This window comes from Ictidomys tridecemlineatus, chromosome 6 (assembly GCF_052094955.1).
Source record: "Ictidomys tridecemlineatus isolate mIctTri1 chromosome 6, mIctTri1.hap1, whole genome shotgun sequence".
Taxonomy (NCBI): domain Eukaryota; kingdom Metazoa; phylum Chordata; class Mammalia; order Rodentia; family Sciuridae; genus Ictidomys; species Ictidomys tridecemlineatus.
The window spans coordinates 51,531,218-51,555,441 of NC_135482.1; the positions used below are offsets into that span (position 1 = coordinate 51,531,218).

The window sequence follows — 24,224 nt, forward strand, 5'->3', positions numbered from 1 at the left end:
TTATTTCCTCAGCTGAGCCTCTTCTGCTTGCAGTTTCCCACTGGCGATTTATCTCTTTATACCACCATCTCTGGCCCCCGGAGCATAGCAGTTGCTAGTAAAACATTGGATTACAGAGTTTTCTCTCCTGTTCCATGAGGAGGCTGGCTGAAGCAGCTGAGCTCTCACTCCCTGGGTTTCTAAGAATCACAAAAGTGCCCTGGTCCTAAATCGGCCAACAGCACCATCAAAAATCAGGCTGGGCTCCGTTCTTCTTGTAATTTTTACCCAACCCTCAATTCCGCTCCCTCTGCCCCAACAGTGGTAGATAGCTTCAAGCTTGGTGTTCAGTGTATCTTCTCCACTCAATTTGAATTTTCTGAGAACACAGAGCACTTAACTCTGGCCACTAACATAGAATTTCACAAAGACATCTTTTTTTTTTTTTTTAACATTTATTGGTGTTTTATAGTTGTACATAATGATGGTATTTGTTGTTACAAATCCATGTGTGCACATGATATAACAGTATAATTTGGCCAATATCACTTCCCACCACTTCCCCCTCCCTCCCCTAGTCTCATTCCTCTACTGATTTCTCTTTGATTTTCCTGAGATTCTCCCCACTGCCACTTTTCTTTTCCTTTTTTCCTCTGGTTTCCGCATATGAGAAAAAAACATAGGACCCTTGACCTTCTGGTTTGGCTTATTTCACTTAACATAATGGTCTCTAGTTCCACCCATTTTCCTGCAAATGGCATAGTTTCATTTTTCTTTATGGCTACATAATATTCCATTTGGTATGTATACCATATTTTCTTTGTCCATTCATCTGTTGATGGACACCTGGCTGGTTCCATAATTTGGCTATTGTGAATTGTGGTGCTATAAACATGGATATGCCTGCGGTATGATATCACTGTGGTATGATGACTTTTATTCTTCAGGGTAAATACCAAGGCATAGTATAGCTGGGTCTTATGACAAAGGCATCTGTCTTGATGATGCACATTAAGTCAATAAAAATTTGGGTCTCGCTGAGCGCAGTGGTGCATGCCTGTTATCCCAGTGGCTTGGGAGGCTAAGCCAGGAAGATCACGAGTTCAAAGCCAGCCTCAGCAATGGTGAGGCACTCAGCAACTCAGTGAGACCCTGTCTCTAAATAAAATATAAAATTGGGCTGGGGATGTGACTCAATGGCCGAATGCCCCTGAGTTCAATCCCCAGTACTTTAAAGAAAAAAAAAATGGGTCTCTTGTTAAGTTTCTTGGGGATGCCTCGTTAAGAGGCAGATAATAAGGTTTTGGAGGAGAACCAGGTTGAAATCAGGTTTATAACCAGGTAAATATGAGCAGTCTACCCCTCTTCCCTGCATCAGAACAACAAGATTGGTAATAACGATCCTGAGGTTAAAATGAGGTGGTGCAGGTAAAGTGCTCGGCGGGCTGCCCATTGTAGAGAAAGTTCTGGGTGAATGTTGGATGTTACTATTATGAGTGTGTCACCATTCTGAATTAGTAGCTGTGGGAAGAGGGAAAGTCAGATCAAAGTTCAGAAGCCTCTCTGTTTGATCTATAAGTCATGGGTTGACTCCTGCCTATGCTGAAGCTGTCTATACAGCTGCACAGGAAACTAGTATTTTTTTTGAGACTTTGGAGTTAAAAACACTAATCAGGTCCAAGTTCTTAGCACTCCAGCCTCTCTAATCCATATACTGCCGAGCAGCTCAGGCAGTCCCTACAGAGACACAAGCTTTCAGAAGCTGTGATATATAATGAGTGGCATTTTATTCTTCTCATTTCTGAAGAATTTTGTATCTGTTTGCCATCCTTTGTTTCCTGTCTCTGGTGTGCAGATGGTCTAGTACAGATGCCCTCCCAGAAGTGCTCAATAGGTGGTAGGAAAGAGGATGTCCTTGTCCCTTCTTGAAGCATATCCAGACACATAGGACTGTGTCCAGGGAATGAGAGGTTATGAGAGTGCTCACAACCCAGCACTAACATTCTTTTCTTCTCCAGGACCTACAGATAGAACGAGAGAGAAGTTCATATAATATATCTGGTGGCTGCACGGCCCTTATTGTGGTCTGCCTTCTGGGGAAGCTGTATGTGGCAAATGCTGGGGACAGCAGGTAAGTGCATTCACCATCTGATTCCTAGAATACCTTCTGATCACTTTTATCTTTTCTTTAAAAATTAAAGAATTAGAGATAAAAATAATCCTGCTTGGATTCGGGATTAAGAAACATAAACCTAGGTCCTAATAAAGATTCATTTAAGAACCATCAGATTGGAATTAAAGGTAGTTTTTCGATTGTTCATAGTAGCAGTTCGTATATAGACCTGCAATTACTTTACACCAGTAGTATTAAAATGTTATTTTGAATTCAGAAACTTATTTTCAATGAAAGGTTAGCAGAGGCAGAATATTTAAAGCAGAGAGGGGATTTGAATGGAGTGGGTACTTGGAGGAGGACCAGACGGGGCTCCCAGCTGCCTACACTTCCCCATATGACTTCACACTGTCCCCTCCCTGAAGTTGCTCCCTTTATGCACATATTCTTAGAGGCTGCAGTCTCCTCTCTTCCAGGTTTAGTTAAAGGGAACTTTGGCCAAGAGATCATGTTTAACCCTTCTTTTATCCAGCACGGCCAGGGAAAATGATAAATGAGTGTCATAATTTTATTTTAAATAATGAGATGCTTCTTTACCTTTTAGTGCGAGGAATTTTAAAATTACAGATTTGGTGAAAAATGTTCTACTATGTGTTATACACTTCTTCTTCGCTTTCATAATAAAATAGATGGCTATATAACAGGACCTTTTCCTAAACACTCTTTATTCTGAAAATAACAAAAAAATCAAAACACAGTGTCTTCAGAAGAGGAGCAGTTCACTGGTGAGGGCTGCAGTGGATTCTCTCGTTCCTCTAGGTCCCATGCCTCTGGTCAGCACCCCTGTTGACTCTGGCCCTTCTGGAGGGCTGACCCCCACCCCTTTCCCCTTCCCAGTCACCATCTCCTTTCATTGCTACTACCTCTGTAGCCTGCAAAACCAGCCCAGTTTTATTTCCATGGGCAAAACAGGAGACTGAGGCCTGAGGTGTCTCTATTTCTTGTAGTATACCATCCATTTCCCTGAAGATCCCAGAGAACAGAGGACACAGAACTGCCAAGGCAACAGTGATTGGAGTTTGAAGATGGATTTTTAAAAAAATTTTTTGTTTTTTTTAGTTATGCATGACAATAGAATATAATTGGGTAGGAGGGTACCAGGGATTGAACTTAAGGGCACTCAACCACTGAGCCACATCCTTAGCCCTATTTTTGTATTTTATATAGAGACAGGGTCTCACTGAGCTGCCATTGCTGAGGCTGGCTTTGAACTCACAATCCTCCTGCCTTAGCCTCTGGAGCCACTGGGATTACAGGTGGGCACCACTGCCCTGGCAATAGAATGTATTTTGACATATTATACATACGTGGAATATAACTTCCCATTCTCGTGGTTGTACGTGATGTGGAGTTACACAGGTCGTGTATTCATATATGAACACAGGAAAGTTATATCTGATTCATTCTATTGTCTTTCCTATTCTCATCCACCTTCTCTTCCCTTTATTCCCCTTTGTCTAATCCAAAGTACATCTGTTTTCCCCACCCCCCTTATTGTGTGTTAGCATCCGCATATCAGAGAACATCGGACCTTTGGTTTTTTGGAATTGGCTTATTTCACTTAGCATGATAGTCTCCAGTTCCATCCATTTACTGGAAAATGCCATAATTTTACTTATTTTTATGGGTAATATTCCATTGTGTATATACACCACCTTTTCTTTATCCACTCATCTGTTGAAGGACACCTAGGTTAGTTCCATAGCTTAGCTATTGTGAATGGAGCTGCTATAAACATTGATGTGGCTGCATGACTGTAGTGTGCTGATTTTAAATCTTTGGGGTATATGCTGAGGAGTGGGATAACTGGGTCAAATGGTGGTTCCATTTCAAGTTTTCTGAGGAATCTCCCTACTTCTTTTTAGAGTGGTTACACTAGTTTGTAGTCCTAGTAGCAGTGTATGAATGTACCTTTTCCCCCACAAGGATGGATTTTTTGAAGGAACATTTATTTTAAAAGTATAAGTACATCTTCTATTTTACTGTGTAAGATAGCTCCGGTTTCAGTGTAAACATTTGCCCAGTAAATGATAGAATATAGATGCTTTTTTCTCATAGCTTCTGTTCCCAGTGCCCAGGCATGGTTCTGACAGGAGACAGACTCCAATTCATTGCATCAATGAAGAAGTATAAAGGGAACTGGCCAGGAGTATGGAGGCCCCCAGGAAGAAGTTGGTCCCCCTAGGCCTGCAGAGACCACACACATACCAAAAAAATGCTATTCCAGAGCCCCAAGAGAGTAGGTGCCATTAATGAGGGGACACGGGGCAAGAGCTACAGGAGAAACTAAAGAAATTCTTTCTTCCCACCCTCTCGTCTCTTGCCTGGGCTTCGTATTCGTTGAGCCCAGCCTGGAAGCCAGCTGACAGGTAGTCCTAGGAGTGCCATTCATCAAGGTTGGCCTGCCTGGGTACAGACACAAACCAAGGCTACATCTTCAAGATGGGGACAAAGAAAAATCATAGCATATCTGCCTCTCCTCCTTTCCTTCCCTGCCTGCCTCAGGGTTTAGCAGCTTCTGGACAAGAATCAGGAGTTTGTCAAACACACTGCAGGGCCGGACTCCGGCCTCTTGCTCAGTTCTGGATCATGACATCATTGGGAGAGAGATGAGCAGCAGAGGAGCAATTCCTGTCTGTTCCGACTAAACAGGACTGGATGAGTGACTCGGCAGCCATGTTCATGTCCGCCTCTTGCCTTCATGTCCAGTTCCATGTCTTTTAAAGTGAGTTTGCTTTCCTAGCAAACTCAGTACCTGCTCCCTGGCCACCTCCCACCCTACCCACCCATGAGGAAGCACCTCTACCAACTGACCCCAGACTCGGAAGTTAACTTCCTTGCCCAGAATATTTTTATGTTAGAATATCCTCCTTCAAGACTGAACTCCTGCCAGATACAGTGGCACACACCTGTAATTCCAGTGGTTCAGGAGGCTGAGGCAGGAGGATCGCAAGTTCAAGGCAGCCTCAGAAACTTAGTGAGGACCCAAGCAACTTAATGAGACCCTCTCTCCAAATAAAATACTTCAAAAAAGGCTGGGGATGTGGCTCAAGCGGTAGTGCGCTTGCCTGGCATGCGTGCGGCCCGGGTTCGATCCTCAACACCACATACAAACGGAGATGTTGTGTCCTCCGAAAACTAAAAAATAAATAAACAAACATTAAAATTCTCTCTCTCTCTCTCTCTCTCTCTCTCTCTCTCTCTCTCTCTCTCTCTCTCTCTCTCTCTCTTTCAAAAAAAAAGGGGGGGGGTTGGAGATGTGGCTCTGTGATTAAGTGCCCCTGGGTTCAAGCCCTGGTACAAAAAAAGACTGAATTTCTCCCCAGTGCCTTTTCCTCATTTTTATACAAGTTTTTCTTCAAAGGTCCACACTGCCTACCAGAGACACTTGCCTAGCCCTGGTTTCTATGTCCCAGAAGTTCCAGCCCTGCCCCGGAGCCTCCTATCTCCTGGGCTGTTGCCTCCACCCCATCCTTATTTTTTCCTTGAGAGCTGATTTTCCAGACCAGACCTGGATTTCCTCATCTATACAGGTGGTTGTATTGGGCCAGATAACTTCTAAACTTTCTGGCATTCTGAAGATTGTTCCTGTGGAAGTGACACTTATGGAAAGTAAATTAGTGTTATACAGGTTGGTCTCTACAGCAAATGTTTCTTAAGGGTCAGTTTTGGGAATTTTAACTAAGGACCCTGTTTTTCTAAGTGTTTAGGAAAGTATGATTTTTTTTTCTTTTTTTTGGGGGGGTGGTGCATGCTGCTCAAGCACTCTACCACTGAGCTGCACCCCCCTACATTTATTTCCAATAATTTTAAAACCTAACAAATCCTTTTTTTTCCTTAATAAAGCTGTAAAGCATAAAATAAAAATTAACCTAGGATAAAATAGTACCTCTAAACCCTAATAAGCTTAATTTCATTTGTAGTATTCAGGCCCCCATATCCAGATAGGAATTTGGGATTTTATAATTAATTGGTTGTCCCACGTGGGTCATAGTTCATATAGAAGCATAAACAGTATAAATTGGCATTTGTATGTTTTATCAAATGGATCATTGATAGTGAAACCACAGTTTGAGATGAAACTCAGTTCTCTACTTCTGCTGGCAGATAGGTGGGCTCTGTGTAAGCTTCAGGCCTCTGCAGCCAAAAAAGCCTATTTTAGTGTTAGCAGCGAATCAAGGCAGGGAGTGCCCACTGGCATCAGCTACAAAGGTCACAGCTAGAAAAGTAGATTCTTTTCCACTATTATTGATTGGCATATTGCAGCTCTTAGTAACAGGCTGTGCCCTCCAGTGTTGCAGCAAACCCTAGCAACTTGATGCCAATTTCTTTCTGGTTTCTTGTCTCACAATATAAGCCATAGGCAATAATGGAGGGCACAAATGAAAGAAGTAGGATTTATTTAGTGAGAAGAAAAGAAAGAGAACTCTCACGTGGTGAGAGGGTAACTAGTGGCAGGTTGCCACTTAAATAATAGTCTAGGTGCATATATAGCTTCTGGATATGGGACATTGATCAAAATCCATGTTAGACAGATGTTGGAAAAGTGCCGAGAATATTGGTCAAAATCCATGCCAAATAAGTATTAGAAAATTCTCAAGGCTCTTGGTTAGCCCTTGAGTCTGTAGACTTTCCTCGGGTCTATCCCACCTCCCTATTCCCATCACTTTAGGACAAAGGAGTTGGCTGGAATATTTGGAATGTTCCTAAAGGTTAACCTCATGGAGTGGTCTTTACATTGCAAAACACACACACACACACACACACACACACACACACTAATTGAGGCCCATTAACTATCTGTGTAATTCATTTACTCATTAGAGTGCTAGTTACAGCTTTTTTTTATAAACCATAGATACTTTGTATCATTTTATACAATGATAGGATCATTGCCTACTTTATATACTAATGATATACTATAAAAAATTGAATTTTTAAAAATATTCAGTTATTCCCAAGAGAGAACAACCTAAGTGAACTTTTTCATATCTATAGAAATGTAGTTCTATTATCACCTAAGGACAAGCAGTCCAGGAATTTAAGAGTTTAGTTTAAACATGATTAGAGCTGACAGATTCTGGTAACAGGGCCCTGATTAATGAAGTGCTAATTTATTTTTTAATTTCTAGATATTAGCTGTCATATGTTTACTTTAGACCATGACAGTTTTGAGAGTGAAAATAAATCTTTGTTGTATGTTCATTGCCCTGTAATTATTCACATTCAGAAAATGGGAAAGTTTTGCATTGTCTTGATTTGGAGGCCACCAGTGGTCAAGAGCTAAACCACTTAGCTGTATATTTACCATCAGGTATATGTGTGTTCAGGGGTTGTCTTCAGAAAATGCTGCCTGATGCTGTTTGTAGCTTACTGGTGTTTGAGACAGTGGCCATCCTCTGTGTAAAGTGGTCCACACTGGTGCGGGTGACAGCCTCAGAGGTCTGATCTGCAGCCAAAGACAGACTTCCAAGCTAACCAGCTGTAGAGACGCATGCAGTCACTGCATGTTGCTCACCAGTTGCTTTATTTTTTCCCAGGCAAAGGCAGCCAATTCAATACCTAGCAATCTTAAGGGACTAGGAAAGAAGCAGATGGTGGGTAGATTTTTACTTCAAGCAAAAATGAACTAGTAGCATGCAAATGTCATGCAAAGCAATATGCAAACTATCACCCATTGTGTTTGAGTCATCAGCTCCTTAGGGCGCTGAGTGTTTTTCAGTTTAGGAAGGTGCTTTGGCTCCATTTTAGAAGATTTCATTTTATTTCTAGAGAACTAAGGCACTAAGGAAGCTAAGCCATTACCACTTGTTTCAAACAATGTCTGAAGGTTTGGCAACTAAGATGAGGTGAGTTCATTCAGATTAAAGGAAACCATTTAAGATTTGTTAAATTCTTAATTCCATTCTTGTGAGAATTACAGTAATAGCAATAATAAGATAGCTAGTAAATGCTAGGCACATACTAAATACTGTAATAGATTGTATTTAATAAGAAGACCTTGCTAATATTAGATAAATACTGTTCGTGAAAAATACACGAAGACACAGCAAGGTGAAGCAATTTGCTCAAAGTCCCCCAGCTACTGAGGAGCAAGGCTTCCATCTAGCCCAGGAGTGGGAGTCAAAAATCCTGTGTCCTCAATCTCTTTGCCACACCTCAGGATCTCCCATCTGTGCCAAGATTTGGGATTTTGTGTGTTTCTCATTTTTAACATTTGTAAAGCAAGAATTTCTAATTAACATCTTACCTTCCTGCTTATTTGTACGTAAAGTCATGACATACTATATTCCATGACATCTTAGATTTTACCTAAAATGGATTATGGAGTGTAGGTACATGGAGAGCTGCGTGTAGCGGCTATTTGAAATGCATTTCAGTCATCAAGCAAATAAGGTTGGAGAGATCTAGCTCATTCACTTATTGTATAGAAAAAGGTATTTTCCCAAAGTGAGGGCTGCCATTTCCTTCCAAGGGTCCCAAAGTTTTGAGACCATTTGAAGTGTTGTTTCCATTTTCATAATGATGCCTTGAAAGTAACACACAGATCTTCTGATAACTCTTCTATCAGTGGTCACTGCCATGAAGTCAAACCCTTCATTTAGTTGTGTGACTTTTTCCCCCCATTCTAGTTGCAGTGGTGTAAGCCTGTAATCCCAGCAACTCAGGAGGCTGAGGCAGGAGGATTTCAAGTTCAAAGTCAGTCTGCCTGGGCAACTTAGCAAGACCTTGTCTCTAAATAAGAAATTAAAAAGGTTGCAGATGTAGCTCAGTGGTAAAGTGCCTCTGGGTTCTATCCCCAGTACCCCAGGATTATTTGTTATTATTAATAATTATTAATAATAACTATTTTTTATTATTGCTGTTATTATTATTAATATAATATGAGCCCATAGAGTCTTGAGAATACAAAGTCATCTTCATAGCTTGAAAAGTTGGGGAGATAAACGTGTTTGTTCATTAACTATGTACAACAAGACTGAACAAACCTTCCATGAATTGTTTAAATGAACCCTGTGAGTCCATCCAGGATGATTTTCTTTCATTTCTCTTTTACTCATTCTTAGTTTTCCAGTAAGACCCCATTTTAAATTGAAGCCTTTCTGTATTAAGTGAGAGATGAATTCCTATGGCAAGCCTGAATTTTCTTGAGGACAGGAGTGAGATATTCAACAAGACTAATATAATTCTAAATTCAAAACCACTTACACATCTGTGGTGTCTTCTCTCCCAAGCTTCTCCCCTTTGTTGGTGAAAAGATAATGAAACGTTACATAACTGCCTCCAAACTCAAGAGAATGTAAAGAACTGTTCATTCCTTCTTATGTTGGCGATTTCACCAATTGTCCATTACAGAACCTTCCTGAAGCTCCTCATTGCTCATAAGTGGTTTATCTATTCATCCTTGCCAGTCAGCTACCTCTTTGATAGTAGCCTTCCTCTGAGTTCAGAAATATATTTGATCTTCTTCCATTGACTACATTAAATTCACTACACCTCTCACTTTCTTTGACATGTATCTGAAAAATAGCATGCAGAGGTACCAAATTAACCAACCGGTCTCCACTGTGAAAGTTAAATTGCTGTTTCGGCCTTTTTCTGTACCGCCCTCATCTTTTTTGTATGCCTCTTACATGATCCCTTAGCTGTGCCCGTGCTCGTAGAAGGGACTGGCAGAAAGAAAATAATATTGTCAAATGATCACAAATACATGCAGAGTCCTGGAGACCAGGTGACGGCCCCAAACAATCTCTTCTTTTCCTGTCAAGCCACTCACTGTCTATACAGAGGGCACCTGAGAGCCCCCTGCTCTCTGGACTTCCTCCTGATCTCCTACCTTGGATATTTTCACCCCTTGCTCTGAGCAGCATGTGTTGGAACAAGTCCTCCAAGTGATTCTGATGCATTCTCAAGTTTAAGAATCACTGCTCTATAGTCTACCTCCTGGGCATCTGAGAGAGCCAGGAAGGATCTAGTAGATCCTCAGGATTTAAAAATTATAGCTGTTCCAAGCCTGAGGCTACCATCAGTCTCAGCTATTGGTGCTATAGCTGGACATTACTCTGCAGGGGAGCTAAAGCCCATAGGTCCAGTCTACAGTGTGCCTCTGTGGTGGGGTGGGGGGCTGCCTACACCCCTGTCCTGTGGCTGTGTCTTTTTTTTTTCTTCCAGTAGTATTCAGGAATGTTGGCCCTGCCCCCACCACCACCACCAGGGATTGAATTTAGGTCACTTGACCACTGAGCCACATCCCCAGCCCTATTTTGCATTTTATTTAGATACAGGGTCTCACTGAGTTGCTTAGCACCTCGCCATTGCTGAGGATGGCTTTGAACTCATGATTCTCTTGTCTCAGCCTCCCCAGCTGCTGGGATTATAGGCATGCTCCATGGCACCCAGTGGCCCTGTTCCTTTGAAAAGTGGGATTTAGGGGTGAGAATTCTTGCATGATCTAGCTCCTATCTCACCTATCTACTGCTGGGTGGTTCTGAAGTCCTATTCTACCCTAGCTGAGCCTCATCTGGAATGGGTCAGACATGATCCATGTAAACTTTTAGTCCCTTATTGTGGAGCCCTTAGAAAGTGGAGCTGTGGCTCTTGTCCCCAACCCAACCCCTCCACTTCCCTTTTCTCCTAGCCCAATGAGAGGCTGAGCTGGAAAGTCTTGTGGAAATTGTATAAAAGTGCAGGACTCACACTTAGAAATGCCAGCATGTGGCTGTTATGATCAGATTAGTGATCTTTTCTGTCCCTGAGTGCCAGAAGAGGGTAAAACAATACATCAGAGTCAGGAGGGAACTTTCTAGTGGAAGACCCCAAGGCTGTATCTTTGATCCACTCCAGTCTGCTATGATAAAGACCCTCAGGGCCACATCACCTGGTTTGTAGATGATGTGAAACCCAGTAAGATGAAGTAGTGAGCCTCAAAGAGACCCCACTTCCCCAGAGTGTGGGCTAAACCTCACCAGATAAAACTTTCTTTACCAGGGGAACCAGGTATAACTCATATTGCAAAGAAAGTAAAAATATCAGGACGTGAGAGATAGATTATCAGTACCTTTAAAAAAAAATGTGTTCAGGCAGATATTAAATTCCATGTGGTCAGCAATGTGAGGTAGATCCAGATCCCTGCAATCAGATGCTGCAGTATTTGAGACACAAGGCAAATCCTAGCTAGGGTGTTGACTGGCTCACTTTGTTCCAAGAACTGTTTCCAGTTTCTAGGACTTTAATGATGACTCACTAATCCTTGCTCCAACCCTTTTGGGGAGTACTATTATTAGTCTCCTGACCCCTCAGTCCTTTTGTAGGTGACACAAATCAACCCTATTGAATAAAACTGAAACCTTCGAAGAAGCTGAAGTGGTGAGATTTGGAGCCACATTTGGAGAGACAAGGAAGATTCACAACAGCTAGAATGACAAGATGAGTTTTGTTGATGTAAAAGATAACTTCAGGTGTGAGCAGTGAAGTTGGCTCCCTGTGAGTCTGGGACAGAGGTAACGGAGGTGCAAGAAACGGCAGTGTTGACAGGAGGGACTCTGGACTTGCAGCCTGGGTTGAATCCTGGCTCTACTACTGTTGGCTTTGTGGGACCTTGGGCCTGTGCCATGTTTTCAGGACCTGTTTTGTCAGCTATAAGTGGAGTTGAAGACAGTGCCCACCTTGCAGCTGAGAAAAGCCCTTAGCACAGGGGTCAAGTCCACAGGGACTGCTCAGTAATGGCAGGCTGCTATTATTATTGTCATATTCATCAGGAGAGCCAACCAGAGAGGGAGCAAGCTGACAAAGAACCCAGTGGATTCTCTCTTTATGAAAATATTTGTGTATTAACCGTGGGAGCGCCTATCTAGGATGTACTCGGTAATTTGATTTTTCAAGATCCTTATGCAGCACTACATTTCCATGACTTTGAGGATCTTTAAAAAAATCTGTGACTATTTTCATTTTGCTTTCTTGTTATAAGAGTTTAATGATCTCTGAATTCAGCAGAGATACACATGTCCCCTGCTGTAAGCTGCTGTATCAGATAGGCTGACTATGGAAATCATAGACCCCAAACTTCACTGGCCTAAGAAAAGCAGTGGCTTTGTGTCATGCAGGCTGAAAGAGGCTCTGTTAATTTTTAACACTTGACTTCCATTGGCTCTGGGCATATCTCCATCTAGTCAAGGGAAAGAGAGCATGGAGGGGCACACAGGGAACTGTTTAATGGACCAGGCCTAGAAGAGGCACATACCCCTTCTGCATGTGTTCTGTTAGCTAGAATCCAGTTGTATGTCTATACTGAGAAGCAAGGAAGGCTGCCGGGAAATGTCTTCTAAGTTGTATTCCCAGCCCCAAGAGAATTGATTTTGGCACACAATTAGCCGTTTGGGCCACCCGTGGGCATTAGGAGGGGAATTCATGAGGTTCAGTTAGTAATGGTGTCTTCATTTCATTATTGATACATTTTATCCCATTGTTCCAATGAAGCGACAATAGGGATGCCACTATCTTTTCTAAAGCCCAAACACCGTTAGCTCTTTTGTTACTTTAATTTTGTCACCGTTCATTTTAGAAGAGAGATCAGTTCAGCTTCCAACTGTCAAAGACAGTGAAGAAAGAGTGAACTTGCTATGATCGACTTTCATGTTCGAGAAGAGCACATGTCACTAATGGAAAAACTTCCAAGTAGACTGCATGCCAAATATTTGTCTTTAGAAAGTTCATCATAGAAAGCAATACTCATTTCATGCTCAAAGAAGAAAAATTACATTAACCAGGTAGGATTACTGATGCTTAACAACTTTGGTTCTTTTAAGATGATTTTTAGCTTGTCATGTTATATTCAAGAGATTTTTAAATGACATACAAGTTCAGCTGTATAGTTTAGTCTGTGATGTGCTCTCAAACTATTTTTCAGGATTTTTTTTTTATTTGAACTCATTTCTTCTTCTTGATGTGATCCTTAATAGGGTTGAAGTAACTACTATAAATGGACCTTTTATAAATATGCCTTAATTCGTCTAATATTTATTTATGATGAATTTGTTCAATTCTTTGTGCATTTGTTAGGAACACCAATGTGAAGAAAAGATATAAACTGAGGAAAATGTCATGTTAGTGTTACCGCCTAGAGGTGCCAGGTTCATACTCTCCATTTAGCAAAAAATGGAGGAATAAGACACAGAGATACGAAGCAGGTTTATTGCAAAAGTGAGAGACTCTCTGAAGAGGAGGAGCCCCAGAACTGGGAATCCAAGTGGGGAAGTTTTGGCCTGTTATTTTGATGATCTCTGGAATTTCTTCCTTTCCTTATCTCCTCGCCTGTCCACACACTCCTCACTATTATTGATTGGTGACCCCTCTGTCCACACCACTGTTTTAGTTTATCTATTAGGTCCCCCCTCTTAGGAGCACAAGAATGGAAGCGTCTGTCTGATGGGGTCTCCTGCTTGTGTCCACCTGACAAAGGTGTAAGGCAGGAAGTTGACCTCCTTAGGAGACCCTCTCCACGTTCCTTTTCTGTGGCCCTGCCCCCAACCTCCTCCCTCACCATCTTGCCCTAGTTGCCTAGGCTCTTCTATATCTCCCTCAGGAGGAGCAGGATTCAACAAATATTTATTTGGATGCATTGGCCAGGGATGTTCTGTTGCTCACTGTACTGGGGCACCTACTGCAAACGAGGCAGACGAGGCCCCCATCTTTTTGTACTGACAGCCCAGGAAGTCAGGCAGGCAGACAGACATTTACAATGCAGTATAATGAGTCGATGCAGGTGTTTTGGGTGACAGATGGAGCACTGGACTTTAATGAAGACTGCCTTGGGCTGGGAAAAAGCTCAAGCATGTATGTAATTGGGTTCTTTGTCCTTGGTACCAGCAATGATGATACACTGCATCCACAAGATGGCTTCACAAGTCAGAATCCATTGTAATGAGGTCTCACCTATGGACCCCCGGCTTTATTATTCCAGTGTTGTTGTGGTTATGAATAGCATTGGGAAGTTTTTTTGGCACTTAGAGGTCATTTTGTGGTACAAATACTTTTGATGGGACCCTACTTTTTTTTTTTTTTTTTTTTTTTTTTTTGTAAAATGTCACCCTCATTATGCTGTCATCAGCAGAAAAGGGAACAGGGAGGTCATTCCTATTTTATGATAGTCACTAGATTGTCCTCACTGGTGTGCAGTCTGCAGTTATCAGGTGAGTGGTTTGCCCTGAGAAATTAACTGGACAACATGAGGATTGAACTTTCAGCATGGTCCTCTTGTATGTGAACAAGTTAATGAACTCCAGGAGCAAATGCATTTTAGCTGCTAGTGGCAAGAAGTGAGGAAGGAAGGTATCACCTTTTGGAAGTGAAACAGCATTGTGGGGATACAGTGTGGTAAAGTGGGACAAGTCCTGATGCTGCAGTCTGAAAGAGCTAGCCCTCACTCCTACAGAAAATACCTTGCCTTCCACTCTGTGGAAGAAGCTGGTTTCTGCTCTTCAGGGTTGCCATTCAGACTAGAGATAGTGTGCATGAAGCCCATGCCAGGTACTGTCAGGTGGGGAACATAGCCATGAACAAACCCCCTGCCCTTATAGACTAATCTAGAATGGTAGATAATAAGCAAGGCATATAAGTGACATGTTGGGTATAGTAGATGGTGATGGTTTCTAAAGAGAAAAATAGAACAAGGGACTTAGTAGTCAGGTAGGGGCTGCAGTTTCAGATGGGGCACGGAGGGAGGGAGGGCATCCCCCACAGAGGGAGTGACTGAGTAAAGCTCTGAAGGATGTGAGGCAGAAGCCGAGCAGGTGTCTGGGGACAAGCCTTCTGACAGATGAAATACCAAAGGCCTTAAACCAGGAATGGACCTTTTATAGTTGAAGACTAGAAAGAAATAGACCAAATAAAGAAAGTAGAGGTGGGGGAGGTATGACCACATATAAGTCAATGAGTTAATTCAATTCAAAATATACTTGCAGCTGGGTGTAGCACATGCCTATAATCCTAGCCACCCGGGAGGTTGAGACAGGAGGATGACAAGTTTGAGGCCAACCTTGGCAACTTAGCAAGACCCTGTCTCAAAAGTAAATTAATAAATCAAAAGAGCTAGGGATATAGCTCAGTAGTAGGGCACTTCTGGATTTAATTTGCAGTATCTCCTTCCCCCCACCAAAACCCCCCACAAATTTGCATATTTATTGAGTGCCAGGCACTGTTCTGGGAACTAGAGACATAATAATAAAGACCAAAATCTTGCTCTTCTGGAGCTTGCATTTTAGTGTGTATGTGAGGGATACTCAAAATGAATAAGTAAAGCATTAATTCATGTAAAATTATTAAATACAAAAGAATTGGATGCATTTAAAATGTTTGTGTAAGTACCTCCCTGCTGAATGGAAAGTGCTTAATAAGTTGTAGTTAGTAATGGTGATTATCAATTTTATTACTGCTGTTGCCACTACTAGAAATAGTAAGGTTTGACACTTCAATATATCTCAGTTTATAATGCAAAGTAAAATCAAATTTGCATCATGGTCTAGAGGGCTTGAAATGAAAAGGGCAACATGAACTATGGGTACAGGTGTGTGTACGAACTTTTCGGATTGTATTCTCAGCTGCTTCCAGACTCTAGTGCAGAGTGTAACTCATCTTAGCCACTGATATTGCTGCCCAGTATTAGTGCTGGACCCTAGCACGGTATTCTGACTAGATTGGTTCTGGACAACATGCTGAATTCAAGTCAGCACACTCTATAAGGCCGCGAATGCACACACAGCATGTGTCTATGTCTCTAGATAGCTTACAGAGATAATTTAGTTGCTTTGGGGCACCCTAGGTGACCCGTAATATTCTCTCCTGCTCTCAAGTTTAGTGAATTTTCTTTTCTTTTTTTTTTTTTAACCTAGTGTTTTGGCAAGCAGTGTTTGTCTCTAAGTAACGAAGGAAAAAAGTCCCTTTTCAGCAAAGCCCTTTAAAAAGCCTCTGGGCTCTCCGGCATTTGACAAACACACAAGTTTTGTTGTTGTTGTTGTTGTTGTTGTTGTTGCTTTCCTTCTCTTTCTTGCAAGACCGAGCTGTGAAGTCAGCTGTGAAGTCAAGGTCACTGCTGCCCAGGAAGCTTAGCTGCACAAGAAGCCCACAGCCTCAGAGCTGCCCCTGGCACTCCGTGCTGGACTGAGCTCTGCCACCCAGCTTCTGGACCCTTGCCTTTCTCTTCCAGTGGCATCCCAGAATAAAGAGGCATTTGAAGTTGCAGAGCAGGGACTCTTTCCCTTCCCTGGGCCACCAGGCCTGCCTACAAAATTGGATTCAGGCAATTAATTTTCACGCTGATTCATCTCTCTTCTTGCTTTTCAATCCTGTTTTTCTGCTTTTCTGTGTCAAAGTTTTTGTATAGCTGGCTTTTTTCCCTGCCTCTCTCAGTCATGTTCTTTATGATTTTGAGGTAGCAGGTCATAATTGCCACCAATATTTCGAGGAGATGTGGTCCCTTTTCCAAATGGACTATTTCATTCCTTAGTGTGAGTAGGTAGTCTTAAAAATGGCTAGACTGTATTACATACCTGCAGACTCTTTATTTAAATGGAATCTTAAAGCAGAAGCCTAGTATGTAAAATAGGTAACGGCGCTTGTGGTACAGAGCAGTTTATGTAGTGGTCAATGGCACTGATTCTCGAGACAGACATGCTGATTTGAGGTCTTGTCCTCTGCCACTTATCATGGAGCTGTGTGACCTTGAACACAATACCCAGTCTCTCACATCAGTAAAAATGAAGAACTAGAGACTCATCTAGAATAAATTTAGAGGAAGGATTAAGTGATTTAAAGTATATAAAATGCTAATCACTGTATCTGGTATGTAGTTAATACTCAGTAAGTGCTTGGCATATTAATATAATAATAATCATAATTGTTATTAGTAACATTGTCCCCCATCAGTAGTCCCCGTGGGTTTTCCATGGTGTACTATGCCGGCAAGGCATGCTTTGCATATACTGCTTTTGTCCACAAAAGATGTTGAATAGATATCAAAAAAGACCAATAAACGAATCTTTGTTTTCTAGAATGGATACTCAGTTATTTAGCTTATGAGTGATCTCTCAACTAGCCCAAGTTGTGTATAAGTTCTGTTGGCGAGTAGGCACCTGTGCCCTGGATCTCTGCTCAAGGACCAAGTGCTCACACACAGCATGATGCATCAAGGCCATCTTTGCATGTCACAGCCATCATTATTCTGCTTAAGGGGGCCAAAGGGTCTTCTTTAGCTCTCCCATACATAGTCTTCCGCCCAAACACTGGGCTCTGACAGTGGAGCCTCTCAGTCATGACACCACACCAAGAAGTGCTAGACACTGCCCTTCTGCAGGCTACCGTGCTCTCTGCAGCTGATGGGTAATTACATCATGCCAGGTGTTAATGACTATTTTGCTACACTGCCACCAGGCAGCCTTCTGGTCAAGCTGACATTTCTACAAGAACTCTCAGGCTCACCACACTGGGAATGTCTCTGGGAAGAGAGACATTGAACTTCATGGGGTTTCCTAACATATCGATATGTAATATAGGTACATGGGCACATGAAAAAGTATAGTGAGCTGTGCAAAATAGATATATTCCAGGGTGGGCCTAAAAGAAATCAGGCAATGGGCTTAAAATGAAAAAAAAAAAAAAGAAAAAAACCAACTCTCTTTTCTTGTATTATTGGGAATTTCAGAGGATTTGCACCTTGCTCTATTTAGCTTCAGGAATATACTGATTTCTTCTACTGGTGTTCTTGGTCTCACCTCCCAAAAACAATCTGTACCCATCATCTCTGCCCTCACCTATCTTTACCTTCCGCCTTACCCAGGCTTCTCCTCTTTGCCTGCAAACATGTAGACATGTCCTCTCATCTTGCTGGTTCCCTTCCCATCCAGGTTCTCTTTGGCTCTTCTTCTCTCATGACAGACTTCATTCTGTCCCTGCCACTTTCCTGTAATGCATCTCCATCTCCCTTTTCCTACTTTCTGGTGGAGCTAACTAGCTGCCCTCCAGCCACTATCCCTCCGCCTCTAGGCACAGGGCACTACCTTCCCTAGTCTGTCATGGATTAAGGTATGGCTACATGACTAAGATTCATTCAGGTGGGTTTGGGCAGAACTGGTCTGTGACTCACACGACCTCTTGTACAATGATAAACTGTGTCCCCAAAAAGACATGTTCAAATCCTACCACTAGTACCTTTGTAACATAAGATGAGGCCATCTGAGTTAGATATACCCTAAATCCAACAAATGGAGTCCTTGTAAGGAACACCATTAGAGACTAAGAGACACAGGGGCCATGACCAAGCTAAGATGGAGGTGGAGATTGGAGTTAAACTGACATAGCCAGGGATTATCAGTGACCACCAGAAGCTAGGAGCAGGCAAGGTATGACTCCTCCCCAGAGCCTTCTAAGGACCATGACCCTGCTGATGCTTCAATTTTGGACTTTTTCCAGAACCTGTAAGTAGATTTCAGTTGTTTTAAACCACCAATCTTGTGGTAATTTGTCACACCATTCATAGGAACTATCACATGCTCCATTCACCTTCTTGCCCCTTCTATCAACCAGAGGTTCACAAACCGGGATGGCCTCAGAAGCACATAATAAAGTTGGCAGGGTACCCAGCAGCCTCGTTCCCTATGACTCCATGAAACAGAGCTTCCCACCTCACTCCAAGCTAATCAGACTTTGTACTTTGTATTTTGAATGGGGAATAAGCATGTGCTGTGTTAAATCATTGAGGTTTTTATGGTTTACCTGTTACAGCAGCTACTATTACCCTTAACTAAAACATTACTTATAGGAGAGACTAAAGGCAGCTGCTACGTATACACAGTCTTCTCCAAATGATCTCTTTGATCAGCTTTCAGGATCTCACTCTCTCTTCATTCTTTTCATCTCTTCTCCCTCACTGATGGATCCTCCTCACACTGCCCCTGACATGCAGACCACCCCAGGGTTTTCTCATCAGCCCACTTCTCTGTACCCCTTCCCTGAGCCATCTCAGGCGCCTTCATCAACCACGTATGTGCTGACATTGCCAAATATGGAAACCCAGACCAACCTCTCCCACAGCTCCGGTCCACGACCTCCTGTCTCTGGTCATCTCACCTCTCTGGTGTCACCATCCCACCTCTACAGAACATCATGGGCTGTGGTTGGAACATGGTGTGGTTGGAATTTAACTTCCCTCAGATGAGATCTTCCATTTCCCCTTAGCCCAAAGTCTAATCATCTTTGCCCACCTTTGGCTTATTACATAGAGTAGCTGCTTTCCAGGTATTTTTCAAGCAAGATAACTCTGAGCTTCCTGTCTTTGCTGCCTCTGAAAATCTGTGTTCAGAGAGACAGTATAGAGGGAGGATTTCCAATCCTTACATTCTTCTAAAAATTCCCAAATTTACGTCATGAGTCTCCGTTGGAGAAGGTTGCAGGAGACAGCTCTGTGAAATGTGATGCTGTATCACTGAAGGATCCTGCGGAAAAACTTGTTCATGTTATCACACAGCCTCCTCGTTCTAAAGTGCCACCACCAACTTCTCTCTTATGTGCACGTTAAGAAAAGACTGGGGTCGAGGGCAGGATGGTGGCTACTTTTCCATTTTGGACCCTGAGTTGTGTCAGTGGATCCTGGTTGTGTCTGTGTTGCCTGGTGAGATGCGTTTGTGACCCACTTCTAGTAAACAGAAAGGCCTGCAGCGCATGTTTTTGGCATTACCTTAATTCCTAGCTTCCTCCATCCTTTCTGGCTTCATTTTCCACATATATTTATTTTTATCTAGTGTGCCTTTATGTAATCTCCCTTTAAATCCTTTCTGGAACAAGATAAGGTATGAATACGTAAGATGTCCTACAAAACTCACACTTAAAATGTCCAGAACTAAAAGAATCTATTTTCCCAACTGCTGCCCTTTCTCCTGAATTCCTGAATTTTGTTCTAAGGTACCACTGAGTGCTCAAACCAAAAACCTAGAGCAATTTGCCAACACTTTCTCTTCCTCCCCTTCTCTCTCCCTTACCTGTCGGAAGCTCCTGCATCTTGTAGACTCCATGAGGCAGCCTCCCCTGGGTTTCTGTACATGGATCGCCACCTCACTGCTACTCATCTGATTAGCTCCTAAGGCTGCAGAAATGCAAGGTAGCTATACCACTTCCCTGTTCAGAGCCCTTCACTGATTTCCTGTTTTCCAGAATGAAGGTCAGACTCTTTAGTCTTCTATGTCAATCTCTTTCTACCTTCTTCTGTCATTGCTTATACTCACACGCCAAGCCCTGGCAATACCAGACCATGTACTTAATCTCCCAGAACTAAACTGCGCCTGCTCCTTGTCTTTAAACCATGCTTCAACTTCTGCCCAATTGCCTCCTCCTCTGTCAATCACACCCTGAAATATCTTTCTAGAAGATTCAACTTCAGTGTCATTTCTCCCTGATGGATTTCCTTCCTCTCCATCCCATCCCAGATAGACACCTGTTCCCCGTTCCCCTTCCACGTGCCAGGGCCCTGAGTCTGCCTTCCCTGTGCTACTGCATCTCTTTTACAATGCAGCATAATTGGGTCTCTCTCTCTCCCTCTCCCCCTCCCCCCCCCCCTCTCTCTCTCTCTCTCTCTCTCTCTCTCTCTCTCTCTCTCTCCCTCTCTTTCTTTCCTATTAGGACAGAGCTCATTTGTGTCAGGAATCAAATCTCAATTTTATATCCCCTCAAAGCTCTCCCAGAAGCAAGCTCAACTTTATTTAGGCTCTTCTAAAACTGTTTATAAATAGCATTGCTGTTTGGAAATGCCGTGACAGTGTTGATTCCATCGCAGGCAATTCCAGTTGTCTTTAGAGCCCTGGGAAAGTAGATGTCCTGACTCTGGAGCTGACCCTACTAAAGGTGGATGCACAGAGACCTGGACTATGACAGAGATGTCCAGTTATGGAGAAAACCCCCCGCCCCATTCGTGTCACTCAGAGACACTTGAATAAACATGGCCTCCACCTCACCATCCTCAGTGTCCAAGCCATCCTAACACGTGTCTTATCGATGCGGACTCCAAAGTACATCTGGAATATAGCACTGCTCTCTATCATACCACCTGCTCAGGCACGGACACCTCTCTCACTAAACTTCCTCAGAGGCTCTGGCTTCCCTTCTCCTGCCTCCTGAACCTATCCAGTTTCCACACACAACAAGGATCACCTTTGAACAAAGTAAAGTCCTCTGCTCAGAGCCCTTGAGAGCTGACTGCTGAATGGTGTGAACTGTGTAAATGACATGTGGGGTTCTCCCAAGTGGCCCTGACCCACCTCTCCAGCCTCCTTGTGCCAACTGTCTTTCTCACTGAAGAGCCACACAGGGTGTATCCGGCTCCTCACACACCCAGCCATTCCCCATCCTGCAGACTTCACACTAGGCAAATGCTTCTGCCTGACCTGCACCCCCAGAACTTGCAATGGCTCCCACCAGTCCTTTTGGCCGGCCGGCCGTGCCTCATGGTGCCCTCCCAGCCCTACATTCCAGGTCTTCCGTTTCCTAGACCACCATGGCTCCTCCCAAGATTGTGGGCTCCACGCAGGAAGTACTGTTCTGCCTGGTTCCCCACCTGATTCCGGTGCCTAGCAGAGAGCCTGGCACAAAGGAAGTGCTTGAAGAAAAATGTTTGCTGAAAAAAAATGAAGAAAAAAGAAAGGTCTTAGAAGTTCTAATTCAATTGGTAAAAGGGTTGTGTTACTGAGGCTCCATTACACTCAAGGTCACATGGATTTAATTTGAGTCAATTTTTATGGTTAAAAAATTTGAAGCTCCTTTGGAGGCTGAGCCCTCCATCTGCGGGGAATGTTTTTGTTCAGTGTCGCTGTTACCCAACATTTGAGACAGATTTGCTTCAGATTGGTGGTTTGGCTCTGCCTAGCATTTGCAGCCATGATCTCCATTCGCTAATTTAGGGCATACCTAGATTTCCAGCGCACGTCTCCCCTCTCAGCAATGTAGGACATAAGCCAGGGGACTTCGGTGTCCCCAGACGGTGCCTCTCAACATGCTGGCTCCAGAGTAAGTGGTCTCTCTGGGTGTACGCTCTCTCTCTCTTCTTCTGGGTCACTCCCATTTGTTCTCATTTCACTATTTTTGTCCCTGGTAATTGTCTGGATGGAAATTCACCAGAGTTCAACACTGTTAGTGACATAGTAGTAACACTACTTATCTGTGGGGGATATGTTCTAAGATCCCCTCCCCGTGGATGCCTGAAGCTACAGATAAAAGTAAGCCCTATATATTGGGGGTTTTTTTCTTGTACCTATGTGATCAATTTGTAAATTAGGCACAGTAAGAGCAACAACAACCAATAATAAGCTGGAATCATTATCATATGTACTGTAATAAAAGTTATTTAAACTTATGAACTGGTTTTTTTTTCCTAGACTTTTCCTCTTAATATTTTTGGACCTCAGGTAACTGAAACCACATGTTAGGGGACCTACATATTTTTTAATATTTATTTTTTAGTTGTAGTTGGACACAATACCTTTATTTTATTTATTTATTCTTATGTGGTGCTGAGTATCAAACCCAGAACCTCACATGTGCTAGGTGAGTGCTCTACCTCTGAGCCACAATTCCAGCCCCATATTGGACTTTATGAAGGGGAGGAAGGGGGTGGTCCCCAGTGTTTTGAGGCACAAACCCAGTGCAGACAAAACAAAGCAGAAATGGAGGCCTGAGAGGAATCCTGACCTTCCCAGGAAAGTGGCTGAATATCTCAGGGAGTGTTCCCCTGTCACAAAGCTGTCCCTAGTTGTTTAAAAACAGGAAGAAGCACATCCTGTTGAAGAAAGAAACCTAAGGTGAAAGTTAATGGACAGGTTTGCACTTGGCCAAAGTGTGAGCCTCCCCAGATCTTGATTCCTTCATCCCTAAAATGAAACAATTGGACTAATAAGATTTCTAAGCTCAAGAATTTCTGTGAAGAAATGTCATTTACCACATCTCTGCATTATGCACCTCTCGTAAATGTTTAATGATCTGTAGTCAGTTTGGGAGTCACATTAGTGATTTCGACTTTGTATATTTGACAAGTGTTCTCTCTAATTACCTACTGAGAGGGGAGGAGCTGATAAAGAAATGAGCTGAGGACTCAGAGGTTGTAGCGATTTATGTTGTACCTCACCTCCTTTTTCAAGTGGTGAACAATTCGTCTCACAACTGAAAAAGCAGCCCGCCACCTGCAAAGCAGGTGATCTGAAAGCCAAATGCTGCTCCGGACACTCTCCCCATGCCTGTGTACCCCTCCTGGATGCGGTCAGTGCTCAGCCCTGGATGGGTACTGACTTGACCTTCATAGCTTGGCATGTGGGAGGTGCCATGTTTCAGGAAAACTTGTTGAGGTTCCAATAGTCAGTGCAAGGTTGAAGGTGACAAATGGAGGAACTGTCATTCCACCCCCCTATACCTGACACCACCCACATAGCTCCTGGTGGTGGCCAGGCAAGAGATTCCTTTGGAAGGATCTATAGACTTCAGAGGTCCCTATGGTTGTTAACCTGCTTCTCAGAACTGCTTGGTGACTTCAGGCAAATCACTTGACTCTGAGATGGTTCTTCAAAGGCCGAGTAAGAATTCTACTTGCCTCCTTGGATTGTGAAGAGAGAGACAGTACTAGCCTCTTAACAGATGCTTTTAAAAACAAAAACAAAAGAACAGTTCCTTTCCCTTCAATGAGAGGAAGGATTGATCATGCAAGATTCTTCCAGTCCAAAGGCATTGTCTCTAGGATTCCATACCAGCCGCTACCATCTTGGTCACCCCTGTCTTTTTCTTACCTAAATTGCTTTGATTCTTACCTCATCATGCATGTTCTTCTGAGCCTCCAAGCAAGCCTATCCTGAGCGAAAGGCAAGCTTCTGAGCTTCCTTATCAGCTTCATGTCCTTCTGAACTCAGGGAAGCCCCTTGTCTGTCAAGGGTCCCCAGCAGAAGGTCAGGAAGGACTCTCTGGCTTAGGCAGATACCACTGCAGACTCCACAGCACAGAACCGCTGTGGGCAGGTACACCTCCGATGTCTCCACCATCTGATCTGATCACA

The 24,224-nt window shown here is 43.1% G+C and overlaps 1 protein-coding gene across 1 annotated transcript in view; it reads left to right on the forward strand.

Moving 5' to 3' along the window:
* Nucleotides 1-24,224, forward strand: part of Ppm1h (protein phosphatase, Mg2+/Mn2+ dependent 1H) — a 261,180-nt gene that overhangs the window by 127,247 nt on the left and 109,709 nt on the right. The window contains exon 4 of the mRNA XM_005328684.5: nucleotides 1,998-2,110. Within this exon, the coding sequence (XP_005328741.1) occupies nucleotides 1,998-2,110 (113 nt within the window). The remainder of the gene's footprint in view (nucleotides 1-1,997; nucleotides 2,111-24,224) is intronic.